The sequence below is a fragment of the Trichomycterus rosablanca genome, chromosome 27 (genome assembly GCF_030014385.1).
Source record: "Trichomycterus rosablanca isolate fTriRos1 chromosome 27, fTriRos1.hap1, whole genome shotgun sequence".
Classification (NCBI taxonomy): domain Eukaryota; kingdom Metazoa; phylum Chordata; class Actinopteri; order Siluriformes; family Trichomycteridae; genus Trichomycterus; species Trichomycterus rosablanca.
In genome coordinates this window covers 6,626,779-6,654,501 of record NC_086014.1, presented here as the reverse complement: position 1 = coordinate 6,654,501, position 27,723 = coordinate 6,626,779, and the positions used below count along the sequence as shown (strand labels likewise).

At 39.9% G+C, this 27,723-nt stretch overlaps 1 protein-coding gene across 1 annotated transcript in view; it reads left to right on the top strand.

Annotated features, from left to right (window-relative positions):
• Window positions 1-27,723, top strand: part of il1rapl1b (interleukin 1 receptor accessory protein-like 1b) — a 510,835-nt gene that overhangs the window by 189,833 nt on the left and 293,279 nt on the right. The window contains exon 3 of the mRNA XM_062989648.1: window positions 24,923-25,202. Within this exon, the coding sequence (XP_062845718.1) occupies window positions 24,923-25,202 (280 nt within the window). The remainder of the gene's footprint in view (window positions 1-24,922; window positions 25,203-27,723) is intronic.

Sequence of the window (27,723 nt, the reverse complement as noted above, 5' to 3'; positions counted from 1 at the left end):
TAGAAGGCAGACTGTATTCAATTCACCTCGCTCTGTAATTGAATTGCTGCTCAAATCAGTGGGCAGAAGGTAGCCGGGCATCACAGTCTGACAGTAATGTCTTCTAATAGTCAGCCACTCCAATGCTCCAATCTACTGAGTCCCTTCGCTTGCTGTATACATGATGTATAATTGCTTGTGTGTTGGGTGTTGTGTGTGTGAAGGAATAAATGTGTGTGTGTAGACGTATCTGTCTTAAACTGTATTGAAACACACCTGCGATACAGCAAATGGTTGCTGGGTAGTGGGCATCAATTGAAATGCTAATTTAGTACTACACTCTATAGTAAAAAGTTTATGGCCTTGTTTGACTTATCTTTCAAGAATTGTGGACCCCACCTCTACTGTGGTTGACATAATGTAACGTAAAGCCTCCACATGGGGGAGGACAAATTCATTTCGTGTTCATGTGCTTGTTAAAAGTGCCAAATTTGCCTGCTAGATGGCGCCCAGCCGACCGGTACCAGAGCCGAGTGTTCAGAATCTCGGCGCTGGTGTGCTAGCGGAATACACCTGTTTGCATGTTCTCCCAGTGTCTGTGTGAACTAGAGATACTAACTTGTCCATGACTTTGTCTGACATGAACAACTTGAACTGATGAATCTTCTGTAACCAGTGACAACCTGTCCTGTCATGAATGTAACCAAAGTGTGTAAAACATGATGTTTAAATCCTAATAAATATATAAATGTTTGGAAGCTGAGGTCAGAGCTCAGGGTCAGCTATTGTACGGAGCTCCTGGAGCAGACAGGGTTAAGGGCCTTGCTTGAGGGCCCAACAGTGGCTGCATTGCAGAGCCTGGGTTTGAACCGACTGATGCTCAAAGCTCTACCCACTAGGCTTATTCTTATTATTCTTATTATTCTTATTATTCTTATTATTAATATTTTATTATTATTATTATTATTATTATTATTATTATTATTATTATTGTTATTATTATTATTGTTATTATTATTATTATTAATAATAATAATAATAATTTTTATTATTATTATTATTATCATTAATATTATTATTTATTTTAAACTAATAGGTATTATTATTATTTATGTTAAAATAGGTACTATTTTTATTATTATTATTTTTATTATTATTTATTTAAAAATAATAGATATTATTATTATTATTTTTATTAATATTATTTTAAAATAATAGGTATTATTGTTATTTTATTGTTATTTATTTTAAAATAATAAGTACTATTATTATTGATTTATTTTTTAAAAATTACTATTATTATTATTTATTTATAAATAATAGGTACTATTATTATTATTATTTTTACTTTTATTTATTGATTTTAAAATAATATGTACTATTATTATTATTATTATTTATTTTAAAATAATGGTTACTATTCGGATGAGACTACAGTTCCAGATACCCTGGTGATAATTGCTTTAGCCCAACTTTCACTGTCAGGTTTCTCCTGCAGGAAGGTCCCCGGTTTGATTCCCAGGGGGACCGTGTCTGTGTGGGTTTCCTCCTGGGGGTTCTGTTTGCTCCCACTGTCTAAAGACATGCAGTCAGGTTAACTGGAGGTACAAAGTTGCCCATGATGAATCTCGTGTAACCTGTAACTATCGTTCCTGTCATGAATGTAACCAAAGTTTAAAAAGTAACATTAAAATCATAAAAACAAACTTCTACTCTACTTTTAATTTAAAATCATTAAAAAGTGCTTCTATTACACCAGCACTGTGTTTCATGCTGTTGCGTTTGGATTACACAGTTACTTTAATATATTTGACATTTCAAAGCTTCAAACACACACACACACACAGCAAATATATCCTTCAGCTCTATACACTGTATTATGCTAACCTTAATGCTTCTTCAAATTCATGAGTCAGAAAATTGTTGATCTCTCTATGACTCAGTCACAGATTTTGCTGTTTGTTTATCTTATATGAGCTTGTTTTATTCTATTTATTTATTTATTTAGCCATGTATAGGCTCCCCCATTATATTCTAGCTTTGTGTGTATTTTGCCCAGCTTTGTGTAAGTAGGTATACATACAGGATTATGTAATGTTGATTGGTCATGCGGTACAGCAGTCAAATATGCTAGCCAAACATAGATAGATAGATAGATAGATAGATAGATAGATAGATAGATAGATAGATAGATAGATAGATAGATAGATAGATAGATAGATAGCATGATTCTCTTATTCAGCGTTCACACTGGCAGCGACTTTTCGCCTCTTGTCGCCCAAATCGCTGATCGCTCATTGTCCAGTGTTCACACCGGTAGCGTCATTGTGACCTATGGGAGTTTCTAAGCCCGAGCTCACCTTTGGTTGCCATAGTTTCACTGATGCCAAGTAAAAAAAAAAATTACAAATCTGTCTGTCTGTCTGTCTGTCTGTCTATCTATCTATCTATCTATCTATCTATCTATCTATCTATCTATCTATCTATCTATCTGTCTGTCTGTCTGTCTGTCTGTTGATATGTCTATCTGTCTGTCTGTCTGTCTGTCTATCTATCTGTCTATCTATCTGTTTGTCTGTCTGCCTGCCTGTCTATCTATCTCTATCTGTCTGTCTGTCTGTCTGTCTAGCTAGCTATCTGTCTGTCTGTCCGTCTATCTATTGATATGTCTATCTATTTATCTATTTGTCTGTCTGTCTATCTATCTGTCTGTCTGCCTGTCTGTTTGTCTATCTAGACAGACTCTATCTAGACAGACAGACTAGTCCGTCAGTCCATCTATCTGTCTGTCTAGCTAGCTAGCTGTCTGTCCGTCTGTCTGTCTCTCTGTCTATCTATCTATATGTCTGTCTGTCTGCCTGCCTGTCTGTCTGTCTATCTATCTATCTATCAGTTGATATGTCTATCTAACTATCTGTCTGTCTAGCTAGCTATCTGTCCGTCCGTCTGTCCATCCATCCATCCATCTATCTATTGATATGTCTATCTATTTATTTATCTGTCTGTCTCTCTGTCTGCCTGCCTGCCTGTCTATCTTTATTGGTAATCGCCACTCTGCTCAACTTTGTCATAATGCTGACTCCGCCCCCTTTACATCAAAAATGTTCTGGATGCCTCTTGTAGCCTAAAATTGCCATTTTTAGTTGAAAATGAGATACTTCCAATGACTTTGTCAAGCTGCCAGTGTAAACACAGACTACCTGTAGGAATCCTTTGCTGGTCGGTAAAAAGAAGCGGTTGATGTGGCAATTAAAAATGACCATCATTTTTCTAACCCAATATGTTATTCAATGTTTATATATATATTCTCTTTCATTTCCAACCAACAGACTAAATCATTGATCCACATCAACAGTACAGATATAGCCCAGCTTCAGAGATGACGGCAAACTCTAATGTTAGCATTGTGCAAATTAGCTTTTGCTTAAAGGTTGAAAACTTACCTCTAATGAGGACGCCCTACTTAACTATGCGGAGAATCAATCCTAAGTGTACTCAGGAATTTAGACCAAGTGTAATCCACTTCATCAGTATTTATTTTAAAATAATAGTTATTATTATTATTATTATTATTTTTATTATTATTATTAATATGTATTTAATTTAAAATAATAGTTACTATTATTATTATTATTATTACTATTATTATTATTATAAATTATTATTATTTAAAAATAAATTACTATTATTATTATTATTTATTTATTTTATTTAAAATAATAGTTATTATTATTATTATTATTATTATTATTATTATTATTATTATTAGGGTCTCATACAAGTGTGACTTTCTAACTTCCATGTAGTCAGTCAGTGGACACTGCTGTGTGATTTAACAGGGTCAAACAAGGTCAATCAAGGTTAAAATTATTAGTCCATCAAGAATAACACAAGGACGGGAGACTACTAAATGCTGTGACTCCACTTTTGTTATCTCTACTCCCAGAAATCTTGTTCTAAGCTTGGGTGACATGTAATGGACATACGCAGCCGAATGCACTGAAATGTTCTGCAGATTAGACATGATCCTCTGACCACCCGGACTGGACTCCATCTGTACTGGCTCACTAGCAAAGTGTGATTCTACAACCCCGAATCAGAAACAGTTGGAACAGCATGGAAAATGCAAATAGTAATAATAAAAAGTAATAAAAACAGATATTTCATGTTTTCTCTGCTCATCTTCATTTCATTTATTAATAAACATCAATTCTTGCATTTCACCTGCAACACATTCCAAAAAAATTTGGGACAGTGAAGCATACCACACGTAAATGACGTTTTGGCACCGATGATACCAAGTGATTTAGTGTTTCAGCTTTTATTTTGTCTCATTCTTCCTGCAAACACGTCTTAAGATGTGCAACAGTACGTGGTCGTCATTGTCACATTTTTCATTTCAAAATTCTCCACACATTCTCTATTGGGGACAGGTCAGGACTGCAGGCAGGCCAGTCCAGTACCCGTACCCTCTCCTTCCGCAGCCATGCCTTTGTAATGTGTGCAGCATATGGTTTTACATTGTCTTGTTGAAAAATGCATGGACGTCCCTGGAAAAGATGACGTCTTGAAGGCAGCACATGTTGCTCTAAGATCTCAATGTACTTTTTTGCATTAATGCTGCCATCACAGAAGTGTAAATTACCTTTACCAAGGGCACTGACACAGCCCCATACCATGACACACCCTGGCTTTTGGACTTGTTCCTGATAACAGTCTGGATGGTCCTTTTCGTCTTTGGTCCAGAGCACATGGCGTCCATTTTTTTCCCAAAATACACGTTTCCACTGTGTGATGGTTCATCCTAGATGCCTCCGAGCCCAGAGAGAACATGGTAAACATTTTTTGCACAGTTTGTTTTTGTTTTATCGGAATCTTTAATGTCATGTTTTACACTTTCGTTACATTCATGACAGGAACGGTAGTTACTCATTACACAAGATTCATCAGATCACAAGTTTTAATGTCAAACACAGGCATGGACAATTTAGTGTCTCCAATTAACCTGACTGCATGTCTTTGGACTGTGGGAGGAAACCGGAGCTCCCGGAGGAAACCCACGCAGACACAGGGAGAACATGCAAATTCCACACAGAAAGGACCTTGACCGCCCCACCTGGGGATCGAACCCAGGACCTTCTTGCTCTTTTTTGCACAGTAAAGTTTTAAGTGGTATTTGTGCATGTAAGTCTGTATTGTAGTGCTTGACAAAGGTTTGTTGACAAACTGGAGATCCTCTGGCTTGGATAAAAAAACATCATGCTACTTGGATAAATATAGCCACGTAGGCTTGGGAGTACTTCATAAAACCATTGTTACTTAACACAGTTCACCACTGCATCAATAAAAGCGACCTGAAACTATTATGCAAAAAAAAAAAAAAAGCCAGACATCAGTTCAGATCCATTTATTAGTTGTGGGGCTTGAACCAGTGACCTTTTGATTACTAGACCAGTATCTTTTTTTATGCATTTTTAGCACGTCCAATTTTTACCCGATTGCGTTATGCTTCCTCTCTATTGGTGCTAACCCTTCCCTTGATTGAGGAGAGCGAACTGACACACGTCCCCTCCGACACGTGAGCAGTACCCGACTGCATCTTTTCACCTGCACGAGGCGAGCCACACCCTAAACAGCATTATTTCTCGATCAATCAGCCAGCAGAGGTCGTAATTGCATCAGTTATGAGGTCTCTATCCGGCTCCCTACCTGGATGAACAACAGCCAAACGTTGTTCATATAGCCGCCCAGCCCGGGCGGATGGCAGAGCCGAGATTAGATACGATGTATTAGAAATCCCAGCTCTGGTGTGCTAGCGTATTTTACCGCTGCGCCACCTCAGCGTTAGACCGGTATCTTAACCCTGAAGCTACCTCTGCCCCACGTGCAAGCAAAAGACGGCAAGCTGTAACACACCGTGTGTTCTGACATCTTTCTATCATAGCCAGAATTAATAATGAACAGCTCTGATGTGTGCACCTGCTCACCGCGTAACGTCGCTCAGGACCACGAGGAAGGAAATTGAGGGCAGCCCTGTCTGACCTAGGTGACGAGAAATGGGTACGGTTGATTTTTGATTTCGATGCAGCAGCTTGATCCGAGATGGATGTTTTTAAAGAGGGCGACACAACGTGCTGGCATGCCGTAAAAATTAATACATCAGGGGCCCATTGGATTCTTCTAGCTGGACCACACAAAAGTCCTTACTAGAGACAAAGTAACCAGGTTGATGCCAGTCCAGCTGGTGCACTTGAATATACACAGATCAGCCATAACATTAAAACCACCTCCTTGTTTCTACACTCACTGTCCATTTTATCAGCTCCACTTACCATATAGAAACACTTTGTAGTTCTACAATTACTGACTGTAGTCCATTTGTTTGTCTGCATGCTTTGTTAGCCCCCTTTCATGCTGTTCTTCAATGGTCAGGACCCCCACAGGACCACTACAAAGTAGGTATTATTTAGGTGATGGGTCATTCTCAGCACTGCAGTGACACTGACATGGTGGTGGTGTGTTAGTGTGTGTTGTGCTGGTATGAGTGGATCAGACACAGCAATGCTGATGGAGTTTTTATACACCTCACTGTCACTGCTGGACTGAGAATAGTCCACCAACCAAAAAACATTCAGCCAACAGCGCCCCATTGGCATCGTCCTGTGACCACTGATGAAGGTCTAGATGATGAACGACTCAAACAGCAGCAATAGATGAGCAATTGTCTCTGACTTTACATCTACAAGGTGGACCAACTAGGTAGGAGTGTCTAATAGAGTGAGTGGACACGGCTGTGTCTGATCCACTCATACCAGCACAACACACACTAACACACCACCACCATGTATGTCAGTGTCACTGCAGTGCTGAGAATGTTCTACCACCTAAATAATACCTGCTCTGTGGTGGTCCTGTGGGGGGTCCTGATCATTAAAGAACGGGGTGAAAGCAGGTTAAGACAGTATGTAGAGAAACAGATGGACAACAGTCAGTAATTGTAGAAACAACAAAGTGCTTCTATATGGTAAGTGGAGCTGATAAAATGGACAGTGGCTGATCAGTGTATTGGCTTTCTTTTGGGAGCTTGACCTTATTTTTTTTGGTGGGTTGGGGGGTTGTCAGGGGATCCTGGTAGCAGCTACTTACTTGTCTGTGTGAGCTTTGCTGAGGTGGAAAAAAAAGCATCCTTACACATTTAAAACACTTGCACACACACACACAAACACATTGACAGGTAAATTGCTATTGGCATTGAGGTAAACCTTACTCAGCACTTTCTCCCCAAGGATACAGAGTATTTATAGAGACACATAAAAGATGTAGGTATTTTTTGACTGACTGTTTACGTGGATGTTAAGTGAGGGGGGTGGATTTGTGTGCATATGCTGTCAGCTCCAGAGTTATTGGCACCCTTGGTTCTCCTACAGGTTTACCTCCTTGTCATTTAACGGGACATTTATTGTTTGCGTTTACTTTTAAGGGTATGGTATTCATTTTAATCCATGATACCTTGTATCCTCAGGAGGTTCCTTTGTTAAAAAGGGCTCAAAGCCTTATTGATCCTTTAACTGGTAAGGCCAGTTAATTAAGACCTGGCACAGCGAGCAATTTGGGTGCAATGCAGGTTTGTTTAAACCTCAGCTCCGAGAGGCATCCTGTCTATGGCTCCAAACCCAATGGAACTACTCTAATATTAAATATGAATTGTGCATATATTGTGCATTTTTAAATGATTTTTTCAACCCCAAATCAAAAAGGTTGGGACAGTATGGAAAATGCAAATAAAATGACTTTTATTTGATTGCAGACCAAATGAACCTGAGATATGTCATGTTTTGTCTGCTCAACTTCATTTCCTGCATTTCAGGCTTGCAACACATTCCAAAAAAAGTTGGGACAGGGGCAATTTAGGGCTAGTAATGAGGTGAAAAAACTAAATGATAATGAGATTCCAAACAGGTGATTGTAATCATGGTTTGGTACAAAAGCAGCATCCAGGAAAAGATCTCAATGTTCTTTTCTGCATTAATGCTGCCAGCACAGAAGTGTTGACCTTTGATGACCTTTGCCAAGGGCACTGACACAGCCTGGCTTTTGGACTTGTTCCTGATAACAGTCTGGATGGTCCTTTTTGTCTTTGGTCCGGAGCACAAGAAAGACCTGGAATGCTGATTCATCTGACCTCAATACACGTTTCCACTGTGTGATGGTCCATCCTAGATGCCTCCGAGCCCAGAGAAGTCGACGCCGCTTCTGGACATGGTTAACATAAGGCTTCTTTTTTGCACAGTAAAGTTTTAAGTGGCATTTGTGCATGTGACTCTGTATTGTAGTGCTTGACAAAGGTTTGCCAAAGTAATCCCTCACCCATGTGGTTATATCAGCTATTGTTGAGTGGCGGTTCTTGATGCAGTGCCGTCTGAGGGATGGAAGATCAAGGGCGTTCAGCTTAAGCTTGCGTTCTTAGCCTTCACGCACTGAAATTCCTTAAATCGTTCAATAATATTATGCACTGTAGAGGGAGAAATATGCAAATCCCTTCCAATCTTTCTTTAAGGTAAGACTCAATCTTTCCTGGATGCTGCTTTTGTACCAAACCATGATTACAATCACCTGTTTGGAATCACATCATTATCTAGCCCTAAATTATCCCCGTCCCAACGTAAAGTAAATGTAAGAAACACTGCAACAATTTTTTTTTTATTAGCATTTTCATACTGTCCCAACGTATTCTGATTTAGGGTTGTATTTTTCAATGCATATCTGTATAATATCGAATCAAATAAGTCAGAGAAAAATATTATCATATCATTATATTCAGTTTGAAATCACATTTAAATGTATTCCTCCTCCACAGCCTACATGATTCCTTCTCCCTCTCTTTCTGATCCACTAAGCTTTAACTACTCAATTAAACTGCTGACATTTTCAACATCACATATCTGAAATGAAAAATCAATTGATTGCCTGCAGGATGTTTTTATAGCTTTGATTCTGCACATTAAATGAACTCAGAACTGGCTGCCAAGTGCATTTAGATCTCGGCTGTGGTTTAGTCGATGACTTTCGAACAACATTTAGACTCTGTGTTGATTGGATCCCTAATTTTGCAACCCTTATATTTTTAGACCAATTTTAAATGTCATTTGGAATTCAAATATTGAAAAAAATACCACGCTTGCTTAGATTCCCTTGTTGAAATTCCCTTTTTGCAGTTGTTGGATGCTTCTTTTCACCTGGCAGTGGTGGAATCTTACAGAGAGCTGAAATGTGTATGGAGCAGGCTTTAGAATTACTATTACAAGTTCCCTTTGTGTGTTTCTGGCTTTTATTCCCTCAATCTTGTCATTTTCAATTCCCTTTTTGCAGTTGTTGGACGCTTCTTTTCACCTGTCAGTGGTGGAATCTCACAGAGAGTTGAAGCGTGTATGGAGCAGGCTTTAGAATTACTATTACAAGTTCCCTTGGTGTGTTTTTGGCTATTTTTCTTCCAATCTAGTAACTTTTAATTCCCTTTTTCCAATTCCCTCACCACCCTCGTGTAGTTGTTGGACGCTTCTTTTCACCTGCCAGTGGTGGAATATCACAGAGAGCTGAAATGGTTACAAACCAACCCTGTCAAAATCCATCCCTTAGACCAGGGGTATCAAACTCATTTTCACTGAGGGCCACATCTGCATTATGGTGGCCCTCAAAGGGTCGATTGTAACGTATCCTGCTGTGATTGCAGTCTGCCTTTTAAGTCTTGGACAATTTGTTGTTTTTTTTGGAGGCTAAATTCTAAATGTCAAAATGCCAAATTTATACTGTATATTTATAATGTATACAGTGTATCACAAAAGTGAGTACACCCCTCACATTTCTGCAGATATTTAAGTATATCTTTTCATGGGACAACACTGACAAAATGACACTTTGACACAATGAAAAGTAGTCTGTGTGCAGCTTATATAACAGTGTAAATTTATTCTTCCCTCAAAATAACTCAATATACAGCCATTAATGTCTAAACCACCGGCAACAAAAGTGAGTACACCCCTAAGAGACTACACCCCTAAATGTCCAAATTGAGCACTGCTTGTCATTTTCCCTCCAAAATGTCATGTGATTTGTTAGTGTTACTAGGTCTCAGGTGTGCATAGGGAGCAGGTGTGTTCAATTTAGTAGTACAGCTCTCACACTCTCTCATACTGGTCACTGAAAGTTCCAACATGGCACCTCATGGCAAAGAACTCTCTGAGGATCTTAAAAGACGAATTGTTGCGCTACATGAAGATGGCCAAGGCTACAACAAGATTGCCAACACCCTGAAACTGAGCTGTAGCACAGTGGCCAAGATCATCCAGCGTTTTAAAAGAGCAGGGTCCACTCAGAACAGACCTCGCGTTGGTCGTCCAAAGAAGCTGAGTGCACGTGCTCAGCGTCACATCCAACTGCTGTCTTTGAAAGATAGGCGCAGGAGTGCTGTCAGCATTGCTGCAGAGATTGAAAAGGTGGGGGGTCAGCCTGTCAGTGCTCAGACCATACGCCGCACACTACATCAAATTGGTCTGCATGGCTGTCACCCCAGAAGGAAGCCTCTTCTGAAGTCTCTACACAAGAAAGCCCGCAAACAGTTTGCTGAAGACATGTCAACAAAGGACATGGATTACTGGAACCATGTCCTATGGTCTGATGAGACCAAGATTAATTTGTTTGGTTCAGATGGTCTCAAGCATGTGTGGCGGCAATCAGGTGAGGAGTACAAAGATAAGTGTGTCATGCCTACAGTCAAGCATGGTGGTGGGAATGCCATGGTCTGGGGCTGCATGAATGCAGCAGGTGTTGGGGAGTTACATTTCATTGAGGGACACATGAACTCCAATATGTACTCCTGTGAAATACTGAAGCAGAGCATGATCCCCTCCCTCCGGAAACTGGGTTGCAGGGCATTGTTCCAGCATGATAATGACCCCAAACACACCTCTAAGACGACCACTGCTTTATTGAAGAGGCTGAGGGTAAAGGTGATGGACTGGCCAAGCATGTCTCCAGACCTAAACCCAATAGAACATCTTTGGGGCATCCTCAAGCGGAAGGTGGAGGAGCGCAAAGTCTCGAATATCCGCCAGCTCCGTGATGTCGTCATGGAGGAGTGGAAAAGCATTCCAGTGGCAACCTGTGAAGCTCTGGTAAACTCCATGCCCAGGAGAGTTAAGGCAGTTCTGGGAAATAATGGTGGCCACACAAAATATTGACACTTCAGGAACTTTCACTAAGGGGTGTACTCACTTTTGTTGCCGGTGGTTTAGACATTAATGGCTGTATATTGAGTTATTTTGAGGGAAGAATAAATTTACACTGTTATATAAGCTGCACACAGACTACTTTTCATTGTGTCAAAGTGTCATTTTGTCAGTGTTGTCCCATGAAAAGATATACTTAAATATCTGCAGAAATGTGAGGGGTGTACTCACTTTTGTGATACACTGTATCTACATTTATATTGTCCTCCTTAACCACAGATACGGCCTCATAACAAAAGAGACGTACCGGTTTATCTTCTTGAAGCACAAACTTAAATTACCTTCTTTCTGCTTCAATTTTCTCTTCTTGTACATTATGGGATTATTTGTAAATATTTCTCAACATCATCTAGTAGCGGGATGCGTCACTTTGCAGGTTACAAAATCGGCGTGCATTGTAGGAGATGCAGTTTATGTACGATTATACTGTGTATTTTAAGATGATTGTTCTGCCCTCACTAAGAGTTTTTCCCTCTTTCTCAGCTAGACAGACAGACAGACAGACAGCTCCCTCCAAAATACAGTTGGGTCGGTTTTATTTGCTTCACAACTGTACACTGTGTGCATCAGACTGGAGTAAAACTACAAAATACAAACAATAAAAAACCAATTATAAACTTAATACTGTACATGCCATTGCTGTAGTTGTGTTACATCTAGTACAATATGAAATTTAACCAAACGTACAATAGTGCTAACGAGTTAGCATTTTGTGTAAAAATAGTAATTGCTATAGTAACGATAACAACCGTATTTAATTATGGAATTACAGTAAATTCGTACCTGAAATGCTGTAACAAACTTGCTACACATTTACAAACAACTGAGAATATAAATGTCTACTACTTACACACGAAGCTTCTGTATTGGATTACAAGAGAATTAACTTCTATTTATTATTTTTTACGCTACTGACTACGGTACCCCGCGTTCTTTTTCCGCTAACACGAAGGTCAAAGTTAGTTGCCATGACTACGATGTCAACGGTTGCCGCTTAAAGGCGCAGGTGTCCCATTAAATTATAAGTACGTCTCTGTAACCACTCGAACCATCACAACAATCATACGTCTTTTAAGCTCTCTCCCTGATTTGACACGTGACTTAGACACTGTCAATTGTGCCTGTTGGATGCCTGGCCAGGTCGATAGTACTGCTAAGATTCGAACTCGAGCTTTCCGCAGTAGTAGGCTGGCGTATTACACCACTGTGCGACCCGAGTGTGCATCAAAACCCGAGTTTTGAAGTATTGATGTTCTTTCCAGTAGACAACAGGAAACCATTTACACTGATGTTTCATAATGCTAATTTACACAGTGCATAAATAATAACTTCACTGCCAAATTGTACTTGTACTCACAGTAGCTGACACATTGTTTTATGGCTTTTAATTATGTACATTGTTTATTAATAATTTCCTGGCTGCATCCCAAAGTTTACTAATTAGACTCACTACTTAGCACAGAATTAAACTAAGTTTGTTCCTTTCAAACCAAAATGCTCAGCAGATTCTGTTCGAACTTTTGGGTTTATATAAATATTAGTATAAAAACAAACATTTATTGAAAGAAAAATTGCAAACATTGAAGTAATTTCCAAATGTTTACATGTCAGAAAAAGTTGGGACAGTATGGAAAATGCAAATAAAATAAAAACACAGTGTTCCTTACATTTACTTTGACTTTTATTTCATTGCAGACAGAATGAACCTGATATATTTCATATTCTGACTGGTAAACTTCATTTCATTTATTAATAAACATCCATTCCTGCATTTCGGGCCTGCATTTACCACTTTGTAATGTTGCCATTCCTTTTCACCACACTTAAAAGACATTTTGGCACCGAGGATACCAAGTGATTTAGTGTTTCAGCTTTTATTTTGTTCCATTCTTCCTGCAAACACGTCTTAAGATGTGCAACAGTACGGGGTCGTTGTTGTCGCATTATTCATTTCGAAATTCTCCACACATTCTCTGTTGTGGACAGGTCAGGACTGCAGGCAGGCCAGTCCAGTACCCGTACCCTTTTTTTTCCACAGCCGTGCCTTTGTAATGTGTGCAGCATGTGGTTTTGCATTGTCTTGTTGAAAAATGCATGGGCGTGCCTGGAAAAGATGACGTCTTGAAGGCAGCACATGTTGCTCTAAGATCTCAGTGTACTTTTCTGCATTAATGCTGCCTCACAGAAGTGTAAATGACCTTTGCCAAGGGCACTGACACAGCCCTATACCATGACAGACCCTGACTTTTGGACTTGTTCCTGATAACAGTCTGGATGGTCCTTTTCACCTTTGGTTTGGAGCACACGGCATCCATTTTTTTCCAAAAGACCTGGAATGCTGATTCATCAGACCACAATACACGTTTCCACTGTGTGATGGTCCATCCTAGATGCCTCTGAGCCCAGAGAAGTTGGCGCCACTTCTGGACATGGTTAACATAAGGCTTCTCTTTTGCACAGTAAAGTTTTAAGTGGCATTTGTGCATGTAACTCTGTATTGTAGTGCCTCGCACATGTGGTTACAGTGGGGCCAAAAAGTATTTAGTCAGTCACTGATTGTGCAAGTTCTCCTACTTAGAAAGATGAGAGAGGTCTGTAATTTTCATCATAAGTACACTTCAACTATGAGAGACAAAATGAGAAAAAAAAATCCAGGAAATCACATTGTAGGATTTTTAAAGAATTAATTTGTAAATTATGGTGGAAAATAAGTATTTGGTCACCCACGTATTAATGGCACCTGTTTGACCTCGTTATCTGTATAAAAGACACCTGTCCACAGCCTCAAACAGTCAGACTCCAAACTAAACCATGGCCAAGACCAAAGAGCTGTTGAAGGACACCAGGAAGAAAATTGTAGACCTGCACCAGGCTGGGAAGAGTGAATCTACAATAGGCAAGCAGGTTGGTGTGAATAAATCAACTGTGGGAGCAATTGTAAGAAAATGGAAGACATACAAGACCATTGATAATCTCTTTCGATCTGGGGCCCCACGCAAGATCTCATCCCGTGGGGTCAAAATGATCATGAGAACGGTGAGCAAAAATCCCAGAACTACACGGAGGGACCTGATGAATGACCTGCAGAGAGCTGGGACCAAATTAACAAAGGCTACCATCAGTAACACACTACGCCGAGAGGGACTCAAATCCTGCAGTGCCAGGCGTGTCCCTCGCTTAAGCCAGTACATGTCCAGGTCCGTCTGAAGTTTGCCAGAGAGCATATGGATGATCCAGAAGAGGATTGGGAAAATATCATGTGGTCAGATGAAACCAAAATGGAACTTTTTGGTAAAAACTCAACTCGTCATGTTTGGAGGAAGAAGAATGCTGAGTTGCATCCCAAGAACACCATACCTACTGTGAAGCATGGGGGTGGAAACATCATGCTTTGGGGCTGTTTTTCTGCAAAGGGGACAGGGCGACTGATCCGTGTTAAGGGAAGAATGAACGGGGCCATGTATCGTGAGATTTTAAGCCAAAACCTCCTTCCATCAGTGAGAGCATTGATGGGCCAAAATACCAGCTACAGTGTGTGCAAACCTGGTGAAGACTTACAGGAAACGTTTGACCTCTGTCATTGCCAACAAAGGTTATGTTACAAAGTATTGAGTTGAACTTTTGTTATTGACCAAATACTTATTTTCCACCATAATTTACAAATAAATTCTTCAAAAATCCTACAATGTGATTTCCTGGATTTTATTTTCTCATTTTGTCTCTCATAGTTGAAGTGTACCTATGATGAAAATTACAGACCTCTCTCATCTTTCTAAGTCGGAGAACTTGCACAATCAGTGGCTGACTAAATACTTTTTGGCCGCACTGTATATCAGCTATTGTTGAGTGGCGGTTCTTGATGCAGTGCCGTCTGAGGGATCGAAGATCACGGACGTTCAGCTTAAGCTTGCGCCCTTGGCCTTTATGCACTGAAATTCCTCCCAATTCCTTGAATCGTTTAATGATATTATGCACTGTAGAGGGAGAAATATGCAAATTGCTTCCAATCTTTCTTTGAGGTACATTGTTTTTTAACCATTTCAATCATTTTCTCACCTCTGATCATCTTTGCTCATCAAAGACTCAGCCTTTCCTGGATGCTGCTTTTGTACCAAAGCATGATTACAATCACTTGTTTGGAATCACATCATTATTTTTATGATTTGGGGTTGTACATAAAGAATATTAAATGTTCAAATGTAGCGTTTATTATTTTATTTATTAATAATTTTTTGTTAATCGATGCACAGACGTTCATTAACCTGTGCACATTACAATACCTTCCAAATAATGTTTGACAGCGAGCCCAGTCTTGCTCATCGAGTAGCTGTCAGGACGTCTTGCCCATGCAGATAGAACAACAGTGGTGATAATTAAAGACGATAATTATATTTTATCTGTCTTAGTGATTGCTTGTTTTAGTTACAGACTGCCATGACGCCTCGCAGTTATTACAGTGCACAAAAGAAGTCTTAATTATCCAGAGCTCGATTAGCGAAGCCCCCCCCACCTCCGTTTCTGCAACTCTACTGCAATAAACCCTACCATCGCCATGGCAACAGAGATACGTAGCACTTTAATAAGTATTGTCGTTTCCACGCGCAGCTGCATTACCCTCACATCGGTTCTGATTCATCTCGTGCGGCTTGGCAGTGGAATGAACGTATCCCAGGGTTAGATTTAGGTTTATAGAAAGGCGGTATTGGTAGACCCTGCTCTGTACTCCTGCACTGCTTTGTACTTTCCTTCATTCTGGTTGGCTGGTTCTAATAAAAGCTTTTACTTTAAATTTTGTTATTCTTATGCATGCGCTAACTGCTCAGCAACTGCGCATTCACAGTGCAACTCATTCATTTGTTCAGAGAAGTGTGTTAACATCAATGAGTGCTTCTCAATCGTCACTTACGCTCGACGCCTAGCGGTACTTGATTCCTTAAGTGCATGCTTCTAAAAGCTACAACAATAACCCCCCCCCCCCCCCCCCACCCTCGAATAAATACTCTGTTTTAATATGTATGTATGTATATAATTATTGATTTATGATGTATGAGGAAGGGTTTCTACTCTGCTAATTAGTTACTTAAATGTTTCTTTTGTAAATAATACATTCAGCATGACACAATTAGTGAAGCCTGTTGAGCTTTTCAGCAGCTGGCCTCACCAGCTGTTTCATTGAGAAAAGCAAGGAGGAATTGGAGGGGAGTGGAAAGGTAGAACCGTTGGAATCAGCAAGTGAGGGGCTGCTTAAACTAAAATTAAATAAATAAATCATCCCAAACATGATACATTTAATGATTTATGTATTTGATGATTATGATGTATTTGTGTAATGATGATGATGATGATAATAATAATAAACAATCACATTAATTACATATAAAATTGACATGAATAAACTTAATAAAATAATCATAATGATAACAATAATATTAATAATAATAATAAAAAACAATCAGATTAATTACATATAAAGTTAAAAAATGACATGAAAAAAGAAATTAATACAATAATAATAATAATATAATTAATAATAATAAATTATCTGAATAATTACATATAAAGTAAAAAAATGGCGTACAAAAAAAAGAAATTAATAAAATAATCATAATGATAATAATAATATTAATTATAATAATAAACAATCATATTACATATAAAGTTAAAAAAATGACATGAAAAAAATGAATAAAATAACAACAACAATAATAATAATAATAAAAACAATCATATTAATTACATATAAAGTTAAAAAAATTGATGTATGAAAAAAGAAATGAATGAAATAATCATAATAATAATAATAATAATAAACAATCATATTAATTACGTATAAAGTTTAAAAAAAATTAAGTATGAAAAAATTAATAATAAGAATAAGAATAAGAATAAGAATAATAAGAATAATCAGATTAATTACATAAAAAATGTAATTTTTTTTTTTTAAAAGGATGTACCAGAACTTTTGGCTTTTGGATGATGTATCTATCCTCGGTTTTGCAGTTACGCTTTTTACTATTTCCCCACATAGCAGATGTGACGCTAAATTTGTTGGATCGATCTGTGGTTTAAAGAAATTTGTCTATGTGAAAACGAACCACCGATAATGAGAATTGATCCTGGGTACGAACCCAGGTGTATGTGCCAAGTGAGAGAAGGCCTGTCCATGGAATCCATGAAATTGTGTCTGTGTGTTTGACATTTCAGGTCTATGCAGGACCTATAACATCGTATATTTGATGCTACAGGAGCGTCCAATTTTCTGGAGTTTCCAATAGTTTCAACCAATCATACTATAGACGCCAGTTTAATTCTTTAATAAATTCTGACCAAAAATCAAGACTCCTGTGATCACTGATTGTAATATTTTCCATTATTTGCACATGTATTAATATGTTTCCTTTTATTTCTTCCTCATATAGTTTTCCTTACATGTTAACTGGGGTTTTTCTTTTGCTTTCTGTTTCTGTTCCTGTCTGGCTCATACTAGGTCACAGCTGGTGCTGTTGCTCAGCCTCTGCTGGACGCTCAGTGAGCCACTATTCATCCATCCACAGCCACAGCGAACACACACACACACTCTGCTTTTTGTCATAGCTGGTTATACTAGTGTGCAGTCATCTGATTCTTGGTTTTTATTTACAACCCCAAATCAGAAAAAGTTAGGGCTTGTTTAGGGCTAGTAATGAGGTTTGGTAGAAAAGCAGCATCCAGGAAAAGCTGAGTCTTGGATGAGCAAAGATGATCAGAGGATCTCCAGTTTGTCAACAAATGTGTGAGAAATTGATTGATATGTTTAAAAACACTGAACCTCAAAGACAGATTGGAAGGGATTTGCATATTTCTCCCTCTACAGTGCATAATATCATTAAATGATTCAAGGAATCGGGAGGAATTTCAGTGCATAAAGGCCAAGGGCGCAAGCTTAAGCTGAACGCCTGTGATCTTCGATCCCTCAGACGGCACCGCATCAAGAACCGCCACTCAACAATAGCTGATATTACCACATGGGTGAGGGATTACTTTGGAAAACCTTCGTCAAGCACTACAATACAGAGTTACATGCACAAATGCCACTTAAAACTTTACCGTGCAAAAAAACAAGCCTTATGTTAACCATGTCCAGAAGCGGCGTCGACTTCTCTGGGCTCGGAGGCATCTAGGATGGACCATCACACAGTGGAAATGTGTATTGTGGTCAGATGAATCAGCATCCCAGGTCCAGTGCTCCGGACCAAAGACGAAAAGGACCATCCAGACTGTTATCAGCAAAAGTCAGGGTCTGTCATGGTATGGGGGTGTGTCAGTGCCCTTGGCAAAAATAATTTACACTTCTGTGATGGCAGCATTAATGCAGAAAAGTACATTGAGATCTTAGAGCAACATGTGCTGCCTTCAAGACTTCATCTTTTCCAGGGACGTCCATGCTTTTCAACATGCTGCACACATTACAAAGGCATGGCTGTGGAAGAAGAGGGTATGGGTACTGGACTGGCCTGCCTGCAGTCTTGACCTGTCCCCAATAGAGAACGTGTGGAGAATTTTGAAAGGAAAAATGTGACAATGACGACCCCGTACTGTTGCACATCTTAAGACGTGTTTGCAGGAAGAATGGGACAAAATAAAACCCGAAACACTAAATCACTTGGTATCCTCGGTCCCTAGACGTCTTTTAAGTGTGGTGAAAAGGAATAGCAACATTACAAAGTGGTAAATACTGAAATGCAGGAATGGATGTTTAATAATAAATGAAATTAAATAAAAGTCAAAGTAGATGTAAGAAACTGTGTTTTTTTTATTATTTGTATTTTCCATGCTGTCCCAATTTTTTCTGATTTGGGGTTGTAGTTCTGCACTTTTTTTATTAGCCTAGCCACTATTGGCGGCAAAAGCTTGTTTTCCTGCACAAATATAATAATAGAAATGGCAGGAACAGGACAGTAGTACAGTTACAGCATTTAGCTTCTTTATCTCTTACTGAAGTGCTTTGTTTTTCTCAGCTAATGTTTCCTTTTTCTAGATTTCCGCTACTCTCTGTGTTGGGGTTTAGTTTTGTTTCGTTATTTTTTCAAATAAAAAAAATCTGGACTGTGCAATAAGGGCCACTACCTGGATTGGTCTTATTTTTAGTGTTGGATTGCCTTTTAGCATGATCCTGGAGCCCAGACCTCTTGCATTTAAGTTTCCACTTTCGGTCAAGTTGTTGGTCTTGTGGGGGCCTTTTTTCACAAACTTTGGCTTGAGGTGGATAGTGGATGTCCTGGCTAATGTGGTATTTAACTTAACACGCCAGGTTTCCATCACATCTAGCAGGAGCAGCGTTGTTGGAACGGCAGTCTGGACAGCCTCGGGTGGGTAAACGGGTTTCCGTCAGAACGACAGAAAATGTAGTTAAAATGTAAAATGATTAAGAGTAAAGATGTCAGTTTTGTAGAGAACAGTAAGAGACTCCGGCACCCCTAATTATTACAGCATAACTAAAAAGCAGAGCGAGCAGGCAACACGATCATGAAGGCTTTCACAGGACATCAGCACCCACCTCCCACACCGTCATCAAACCTGAGCAATCAGACAAGAGAGACAGAACGACAGCAACCCAACATCCCTGATCACCACAAGTTTCTATGACCTAGAACCCCCAAGCTCTGTGCCTTTGTCTGTAGTCGGGGTGGGCAGGTCTGGTCCTAGGGGTCAGAGACCAGGCGCTACACCTCAACTAGCTCCTAATGTCAGTAGGCGTTGCGTCGCTTTGGGAATAGCTCAGCATACCAGCTATATCTTTTGTGGTACCTACTGTATCATTTACTGCACTGGGCCCGCTTCAATTACCATATAGGAGCACTTTGTAGTTCTACAATTACTGACTGTTTCTCTACATACATGTTTAGCCTGCTTTCACCCTGTTCTTCAATGGTCAGGACCACCACGGGACCATAACAGAACAGGTATTATTTAGGTGGTGGGTCATTCTCAGCACTGCAGTGACACTGACACGGTGGTGGTGTGTTAGTGTGTGTTGTGCTGTTATAAATGAATCAGACACAGCAGCACTGCTGGAGTTTTAAAATGCCGTGTCCACTCACTGTCCACTACCTAGTTGGTCCACCTTGTAGATGTAAAGTCAGAGACGATCGCTCATCTATTGCTGCTGTTTGAGTTGATCATCTTTTAGACCTTCATCAGTGGTCACAGGACGCTGCCCACGGGACGCTGTTGGCTGGATATTTTTGGTTGGTGGACTATTCTCAGTCCAGCAACATTGCACAGCAGTATCCACTCATACCAGCACAACACACACTAACACACCACCACCATGTCAGTGTCACTGCAGTGCTGAGAATGGGAGAGTCCTGACCATTGAAGAACAGCATGAAAGGGGGCTAACAAAGCATGCAGACAAACAGATGGACAACAGTCAGTAATTGTAGAACTACAAAGTGTAGTTCTTCTATATGGTAAGTGGAGCTGATAAAATGGCCAGTGTTTGTAGAAACAATGAGGTTTCTGTTTCTTTGTGAAACCTGGTAGAATCCAGCCAATTATTTGGATTTAAATTTGCTGGCGTACTCAGACCGGAAAACAAAGCACTCCAGTAAGTGGCTGCAAATATTTTGCTAAACCTATGGAGCAGTTTAAAGGTGGTGGACTTGGTGGTGTTTCACCAAAATGTATCTATTTCTACTGCCAGTCTTGTTGTTGCTTTTGTAGTTGAGGATCTTGGCATTACGCTTCTCAGCACCTCCCCAGCGCATTAGCTTTTTCAATCTGTTCTAGGATGCTGCGTCTTGGAGACACGTTATATATAAATATTCACCTTGATTCACCTGATTGCTCTCTGATTGCAGAATTTCCCTCTGTCTTAAGTTGTTTTGATCTTCAGCGACATGTTGATTTCCCTACCCTTACACATGGGCGCAGAGTTGATATTGTTTGTTTGACATTACCTGGCATGAACGTTACACCTTCTACTGGTTGTGTGATTCAAATCACAAGCCAATTGATTTTACTCTACCATACCAAATGCTACCATAGCTTGGCACAAACTAAGTCTATCTTGTCTTCAATCTTCACTTTCTTCTACTAGTAATGATCTAGTCTCAGATTTGGTGTCTTTGCCCTTGAGATTGCCAGAGTTGTTCTGTCTACTCTTGCTCTATCATGGCACACCACTAAACTCTATGAACGGCTCTGAACTGGCCCTAGAGTTCACTTTCTCAGCTATATAGATCATACTCAACAATCTAGAGATGCTCTTAATACCACTAGGTCAGCATATTTAGACCGTATTACTCAAGAAGTTAGTGACAACCCCAATTTTCCCTTTGAAGCAATCAGTAAACTTGTTCAGTCACCATCCACTGCAATGTAACTCTGTCCTGGCATTAGTCCCTCCATTTGGCGAGGTCTAGGGTGTCTTCGGGGGACGCGTTGACGATCTTCGTGTCTGCGGGCACTGTATCTTTGGTCATCCCTTTGGTCGGCGCCCTTGGGGGTTCAGTCGCAGGGCTGTTTGGGCTACTGAATCGGCCATGCTCCTCCGCATGACGTGTCCATACCAGCTCAGCCTCGCCTCTCTAATCTTCTCTTAGATAGGGGTGATGCTCAAATGTTTCCGGGCGTCCTTGTTGGTGATGTGGTCCCACCGCATTAGCCTCAGACTCCACCTGAGCATCCGCATCTCCATGACACGGAGGACTTGTAATGATCTAGTCTCAAATTTGGTGCCTTTGCCCTTGAGATTGCCAGAGTTGTTCTGTCTACTCTTGCTCTATCATGGCACACCACTAAACGGCTCTGAACTGGCCTTAGAGTTCACTTTCTCAGCTATATAGATCATATTAGACAATCCAGAGATGCTCTCAATACACTAGGTCAGCATATTTATACAGTATTACTCAAGAAGTTAGTGACAACCCCAATTTTCCCTTTCAAGCAATCAGTAAACTTGTTCAGTCACCATCCACTGCAATGTCTCTCTTTCCTGGTGTTTGTCCGGCAATGTGGGGTCCACTCTTGTGCACTCTTGTCTTCCCCATTTGGCGTGGTCTAGGGTGTCTTCGGGGGCCGCGTTGACGATCCTCATGTCTGCATTGATACGGTCCAGCTATCGGATCTTTGGTCATCCTTTTGGTCGGCGCTTTTGGAGGTTAAGTTGCAGGGCCTAAAAGTCTTTCCTGAGACTTGATGTATAGATCAAGACAAGCCAGACTCGTGTCTCCAAGGGTGCGAAGCACAAAACAGGGTTTTTTAAGTAAATGCAGACTGCCACATGAAGACAATGTTAAGACCGCAATGTGTCAGCATTTAGGTAAATTGAAAACCAGGTGTGCATCTGCATTTCGGGTCAGCTTCCAAAACTCTGATTGTGGACGTAGCAAAGACCTGCCAGGAAGGAGTTGAAGTAGTCCAGACTTGAATCTCGGCTTCTATTGAGAGGGATGATCTGGTTAGGTTAGAAACATAAGCCTATGAGGCTAGCTGGCTTTCCAGGAATCCTTATGTCGCAGGATGCAAATTGCCCACTGGCTGCAAGTTTGGAACTCCTGTTTTAGACTCTTTATTTAATTCGGAGCTCCTCACACTCAATCAATACAATCAGCTACAAGAAATACACACAGATTAACTGAATGCAGTCGTCCTTTGTCTAAGTGGAGTGAACACATTGAAGTAGATGTACTAACTTGTATAGAGCTCTGTGACGACAAGAATTCAACTCATGTCTGATTTTTTTTTCTCATTGTGTTTATCTGTCAATTTGCATGTAATGTATAAAACATTAAAATGCACAAGTAATACTAATAGCAACTGATTTTCAGGAACAAAACTACAACCCCAAATCAGAAAAAAGTTGTGACAGCATGGAAAATGCAAATAAAATAAAAACACAGAGTTTTCTACATTTACTTTGACTTTTATTTGATTGCAGACAGGATGAACCTGAGATATTTCATGTTTTGTCTGCTCAAATTTATTTCATTTATTAATAAACATCCATTCCTGCATTTTAGGCCTGCAACACATTCCAAAAAAGTCGGGACAGGGGGAATTAAGCACTAGTAATGAGAAAAACTAAATAATGATGTGATTGTAATCATGGTTTGGTACAAAAACAGCAAATGCCACTCAAAACTTTACTGTGCAAAAAAGAAGCCTTCAGAAGCGGCGTCGACTTCCCTGGGCTCAGAGGCATCTAGGATGGACCATCACACAGTGGAAACATGATTTGTGGTCAGATGGAAAAAATGGACACCGTGTGCCCTAGACCAAAGATGAAAAGAACTATCCAGACTGTTATCAGCAACAAGTCCAAAGCCCAGGGTCTGTCATGGTATGGGGCTGTGTCAGTGCCCCTGGCAAAGGTCATGTACACTTCTGTGATGGCAGCATTAATGCAGAAAAGTACATTGAGATCTTAGAGCAACGTGTGCTGCCCTCAAGACGTCATCTTTTCCAGGGGCGTCCATGTATTTTTCAACAAGACAATGCAAAACCACATGCTGCACACATTACAAAGGCACGGCTGCGGAAGGAGAGGGTACGGGTACTGGACTGGCCTGCCTGTAGTCCTGATCTGTCCCCTATAGAGAATGTGTGGAGAATTTTGAATGAAAATTGCGACAATGACGACCCCGTACTGTTGCACATCTTAAGACGTGGCAGTGGTAGCTTAGTGGTTAAAATACAGAATAAGTTACTGAAAACTCACTGGTTCAAGCCCCACATCTGCCAGGTTGCCACTGTTGGGACCTTGAGCAAGGCCCTTAACCCTCAATTGCTTGCGATGTATACATTCTTAATTGTAAGTGGCTTTGGATAAAGGCGTCTGCTAAATGCTGAAAATGTAAATGTAAATGTAAGACGTGTTTGCAGGATGGGAGACATGTGACATGGGAACACTAAATCACTTGGTATCCTCGATGCCAAAACGTCTTGTGTGTGAAGTGTTGTGAAAATTAATGGCAACATTACAAAGTGGTAAATGCTTTACTGTCCCAACTTTTTTTTGGAATGTGTTGCAGGCCTGAAATGCAGGAATGGATGTTTATTAATAAATTAAATGAAGTTGAGCAGATAAAACATGAAATATCTCGTGTTCAAACTGTCTGCAATCAAATAAAAGTCAAGTTAAATGGAATGAACACTGCATTTTTATTTGATTTTCTTTTTTCATACTGTCCCAACTTTTTCTGATTTGGGGTTGTACATTTTGTGGCAATCTGTTCATTATGAACGTGGAATAAAAAGCCAATTGTATTGAGAATAAGTTCATGGAAATTTGAGCTCTGTTGAAAGCTCTCTTTCAAAATGGGATACTTCATAACACATTTTTGTAGTATGCTCAAGCTTTGCCTTTATGGCTCTACGAATCTATTGACATAAGTGTTGAATGTCTGCAATATATATTGACCAGTGTTTGTCAGTGGGGCGACATAGTGGCACAGCAGATGCACCAGGGTTGCCTTGGGTTAGTATCTGTGAGTAGCTTGTTCTTCCCATGTCGGTATGCATTGCCCAGATACACCAGTTACCTCCCAACACCCAAAACATGCACAATGGGTTAGCATGTGGTACCATGTCCACCCTGTCTTGCATAAACTGTTTTCATATATATTCATATATTACATTTAATAACCCAATCCTGTCTCTCTTTTTTTTAACAGTGGACGGCTGTACGGACTGGTCAGTGGACTACTTAAAATACAGAGTTCTGAATGGGGAGCCAGTGAGGATTAAGTGTGCGTTGTTTTACGGCTATATCCGCGCCAACTATACCCACGCTCAAAGTGCTGGCCTCAGCCTCATGTGGTACAAGAGTGTTGGACACGGGGACTTCGAGGAACCCATTTCCTTCGATGGGATCAGAATGAGCAAGGAAGAGGATTCCATCTGGTTTCGACCAGCTGAATTGCAGGATGTTGGGCATTACTCTTGTGTACTACGGTAAGAACTTTTTAAGCTATACAAATCCTTACAGCTACACTGTAAGGCTAAACTATGTGAATACGCATGATTGTCGTCTAACTAAACCTGCTGTTCCAAAAGGTATCTTTGAAGTTAGACGTGGTGTTGGATGAAACGATGTTGCCAAGGGTGTTGAGGTCAGGGCTCTGTGCAGGCCACTAGAGTTATGACACACCAAGATGCTTCCATACACCTCTTAGTATTAGTAATGGGTGTTTAAAACACCCAAACTCATAATAAGGCGGGATGTCCACATACATTTGGCGATATAGTGTATTTTAGTTAGAATAAAGGTTAAACCAATGAAATTTCCCTCAAATCTTGGCTCACATTTTAACAATATCATATAAACCACCCCAAATCAGAAAAAGTTGGGACAGTATGGAAAATGCTAATAATAATGAAAAAAAAAGAGTTTCTTACATTTACTATGACTTTTATTTCATTGCAGACAGGATGAACCTGAGATATTTCATGTTCTGTCTGGTCAACGTCATTGTCACATTTTTTGTTACAAAATTCTCCACACGTTCTCTATTGGGGACAGGTTAGGACTGCAGGCAGGCCAGTCCAGTACCCGTACCCTCTTCTTTTGCAGCCATGCCTTTGTAATGTGTGCAGCATGTGGTTTTGCATTGTCTTGTTGAAAAATGCATGGACGTCCCTGGAAAAGATGACGTCTTGAAGGCAGCACATGTTGCTCTAAGATCTCAATGTACTTTTCTGCATTAATGCTGCCATGACAGAAGTGTAAATGACCTTTGCCAAGGACACTGACACAGCCCCATACCATGACAGACCCTGGATTTTGGACTTGTTGCTGATAACAGTCTGGATGGTCCTTTTAGTTAATTTTTTTCCCAAAATGACCTGGAATGCTGATTTATCTGACCACAATACACGTTTCCACTGTGTGATGGTCCATCCTAGATGCCTCCAAACCCAGAGAAGTCGACGCCGCTTCTGAACATGGTTAACATAAGGCTTCTTTTTTGCACAGTACAGTTTTAAGTGGCATTTGTGCAGTAACTCTGTATTGTAGTGCTTGACAAAGGTTTGCCAAAGTAATCCCTCACCCATTTGGTTATATCAGCTATTGTTGAGTGGCGGTTCTTGATGCAGCGCCGTCTGAGGGATGGAAGATCACGGGCGTTCAGCTTAAGCATGCGCTCTTGGCCTTTACACACTAAAATTCCTCCCGATTCCTTGAATGGTTTAATGATATTATGCACTGTAGAGGGAGAAATATGCAAATCCCTTCCAATCTTTCTTTGAGGTTCATTATTTTGTTGACAAACTGGAGATCCTCTGATCATCTTTGCTTATCAAAGACTGCTATTGTACCAAACCATGATTACAATCAGCTGTTTGGAATCACATCATTATTTAGTTTTTTCACTAGCCCTAAAATACCCCCGTCCCAACTTTTTTTGGAATGTGTTGTAGGCCTGAAATGCAGGAATGGATGTTTTATTAGTAAATGAAATGAACTTTATCAGACAAAACATGAAATATCTCAGGTTCATTCTGTGTGCAATAAAATAAAAGTCAAAGTAAATGTAAGAAACACTGTGTTTTTTTTATTATTTGCATTTTCCATGCTGTCCCAACTTTTTCTGATTGGGGGTATAATATTTATTTTCTTTTATTGTCATGTCAAAGTCGATAGACTAAGGTTCTTGTTGACGAAGGCATATGCAAATAAATGAAATTGACAATACAGCGCGAGTCATAAAGCATCAAAGTCATCCGCACAATGACAAATATATGCGTAAATAAATACGATTGAACGGCAGGTAATTTTGTCGCGAGGAGACGATGAGAGAAGAATATACAGATGCCAAGCACAAATTTATCTAAACCAATTAATTTAAAAACTGTCAGAGAAAAAATAATAGAAATGCATCTCATACAGTGATGTAAAAAAGTGATTGCACACTTTCTGATTGCCTCAGTTATTGCAGATTTGTCACACTGATGTCAGATCAGTCAACAAAATTTTACACAAAAAGAAAACTGGGTCAAAAATGAAGTTTGTATTTTACTTTAAGTAAGAAATAAAATTATCTAACCTTTATACACCGATCAGCCATAACATTAAAACCGCCTCCTTGTTTCTACACTCACTGTCCATTTTATCAACTCCACTTACCATATAGAAGCACTTTTTAGTTCTACAATTACTGACTGTAGTCCATCTGTTTCTCTGCATGCTTTGTTAGCCCCCTTTCACGCTGTTCTTCAATGGTCAGGACTCTCCCAGGACCAATACAGAGCAGGTATTATTTAGGTGGTGGATCATTCTCAGCACTGCAGTGACACTGACATGGTGGTGGTGTGTTAGTGTGTGTTGTGCTGGTATGAGTGGATCAGACACAGCAATGCTGCTGGAGTTTTTAAACACCTCACTGTCACTGCTGGACTGAGAATAGTCCACCAACCAAAAACATCCAGCCAACAGCGTCTTGTGGGTAGCGTCCTGTGACCACACAAACAGAGT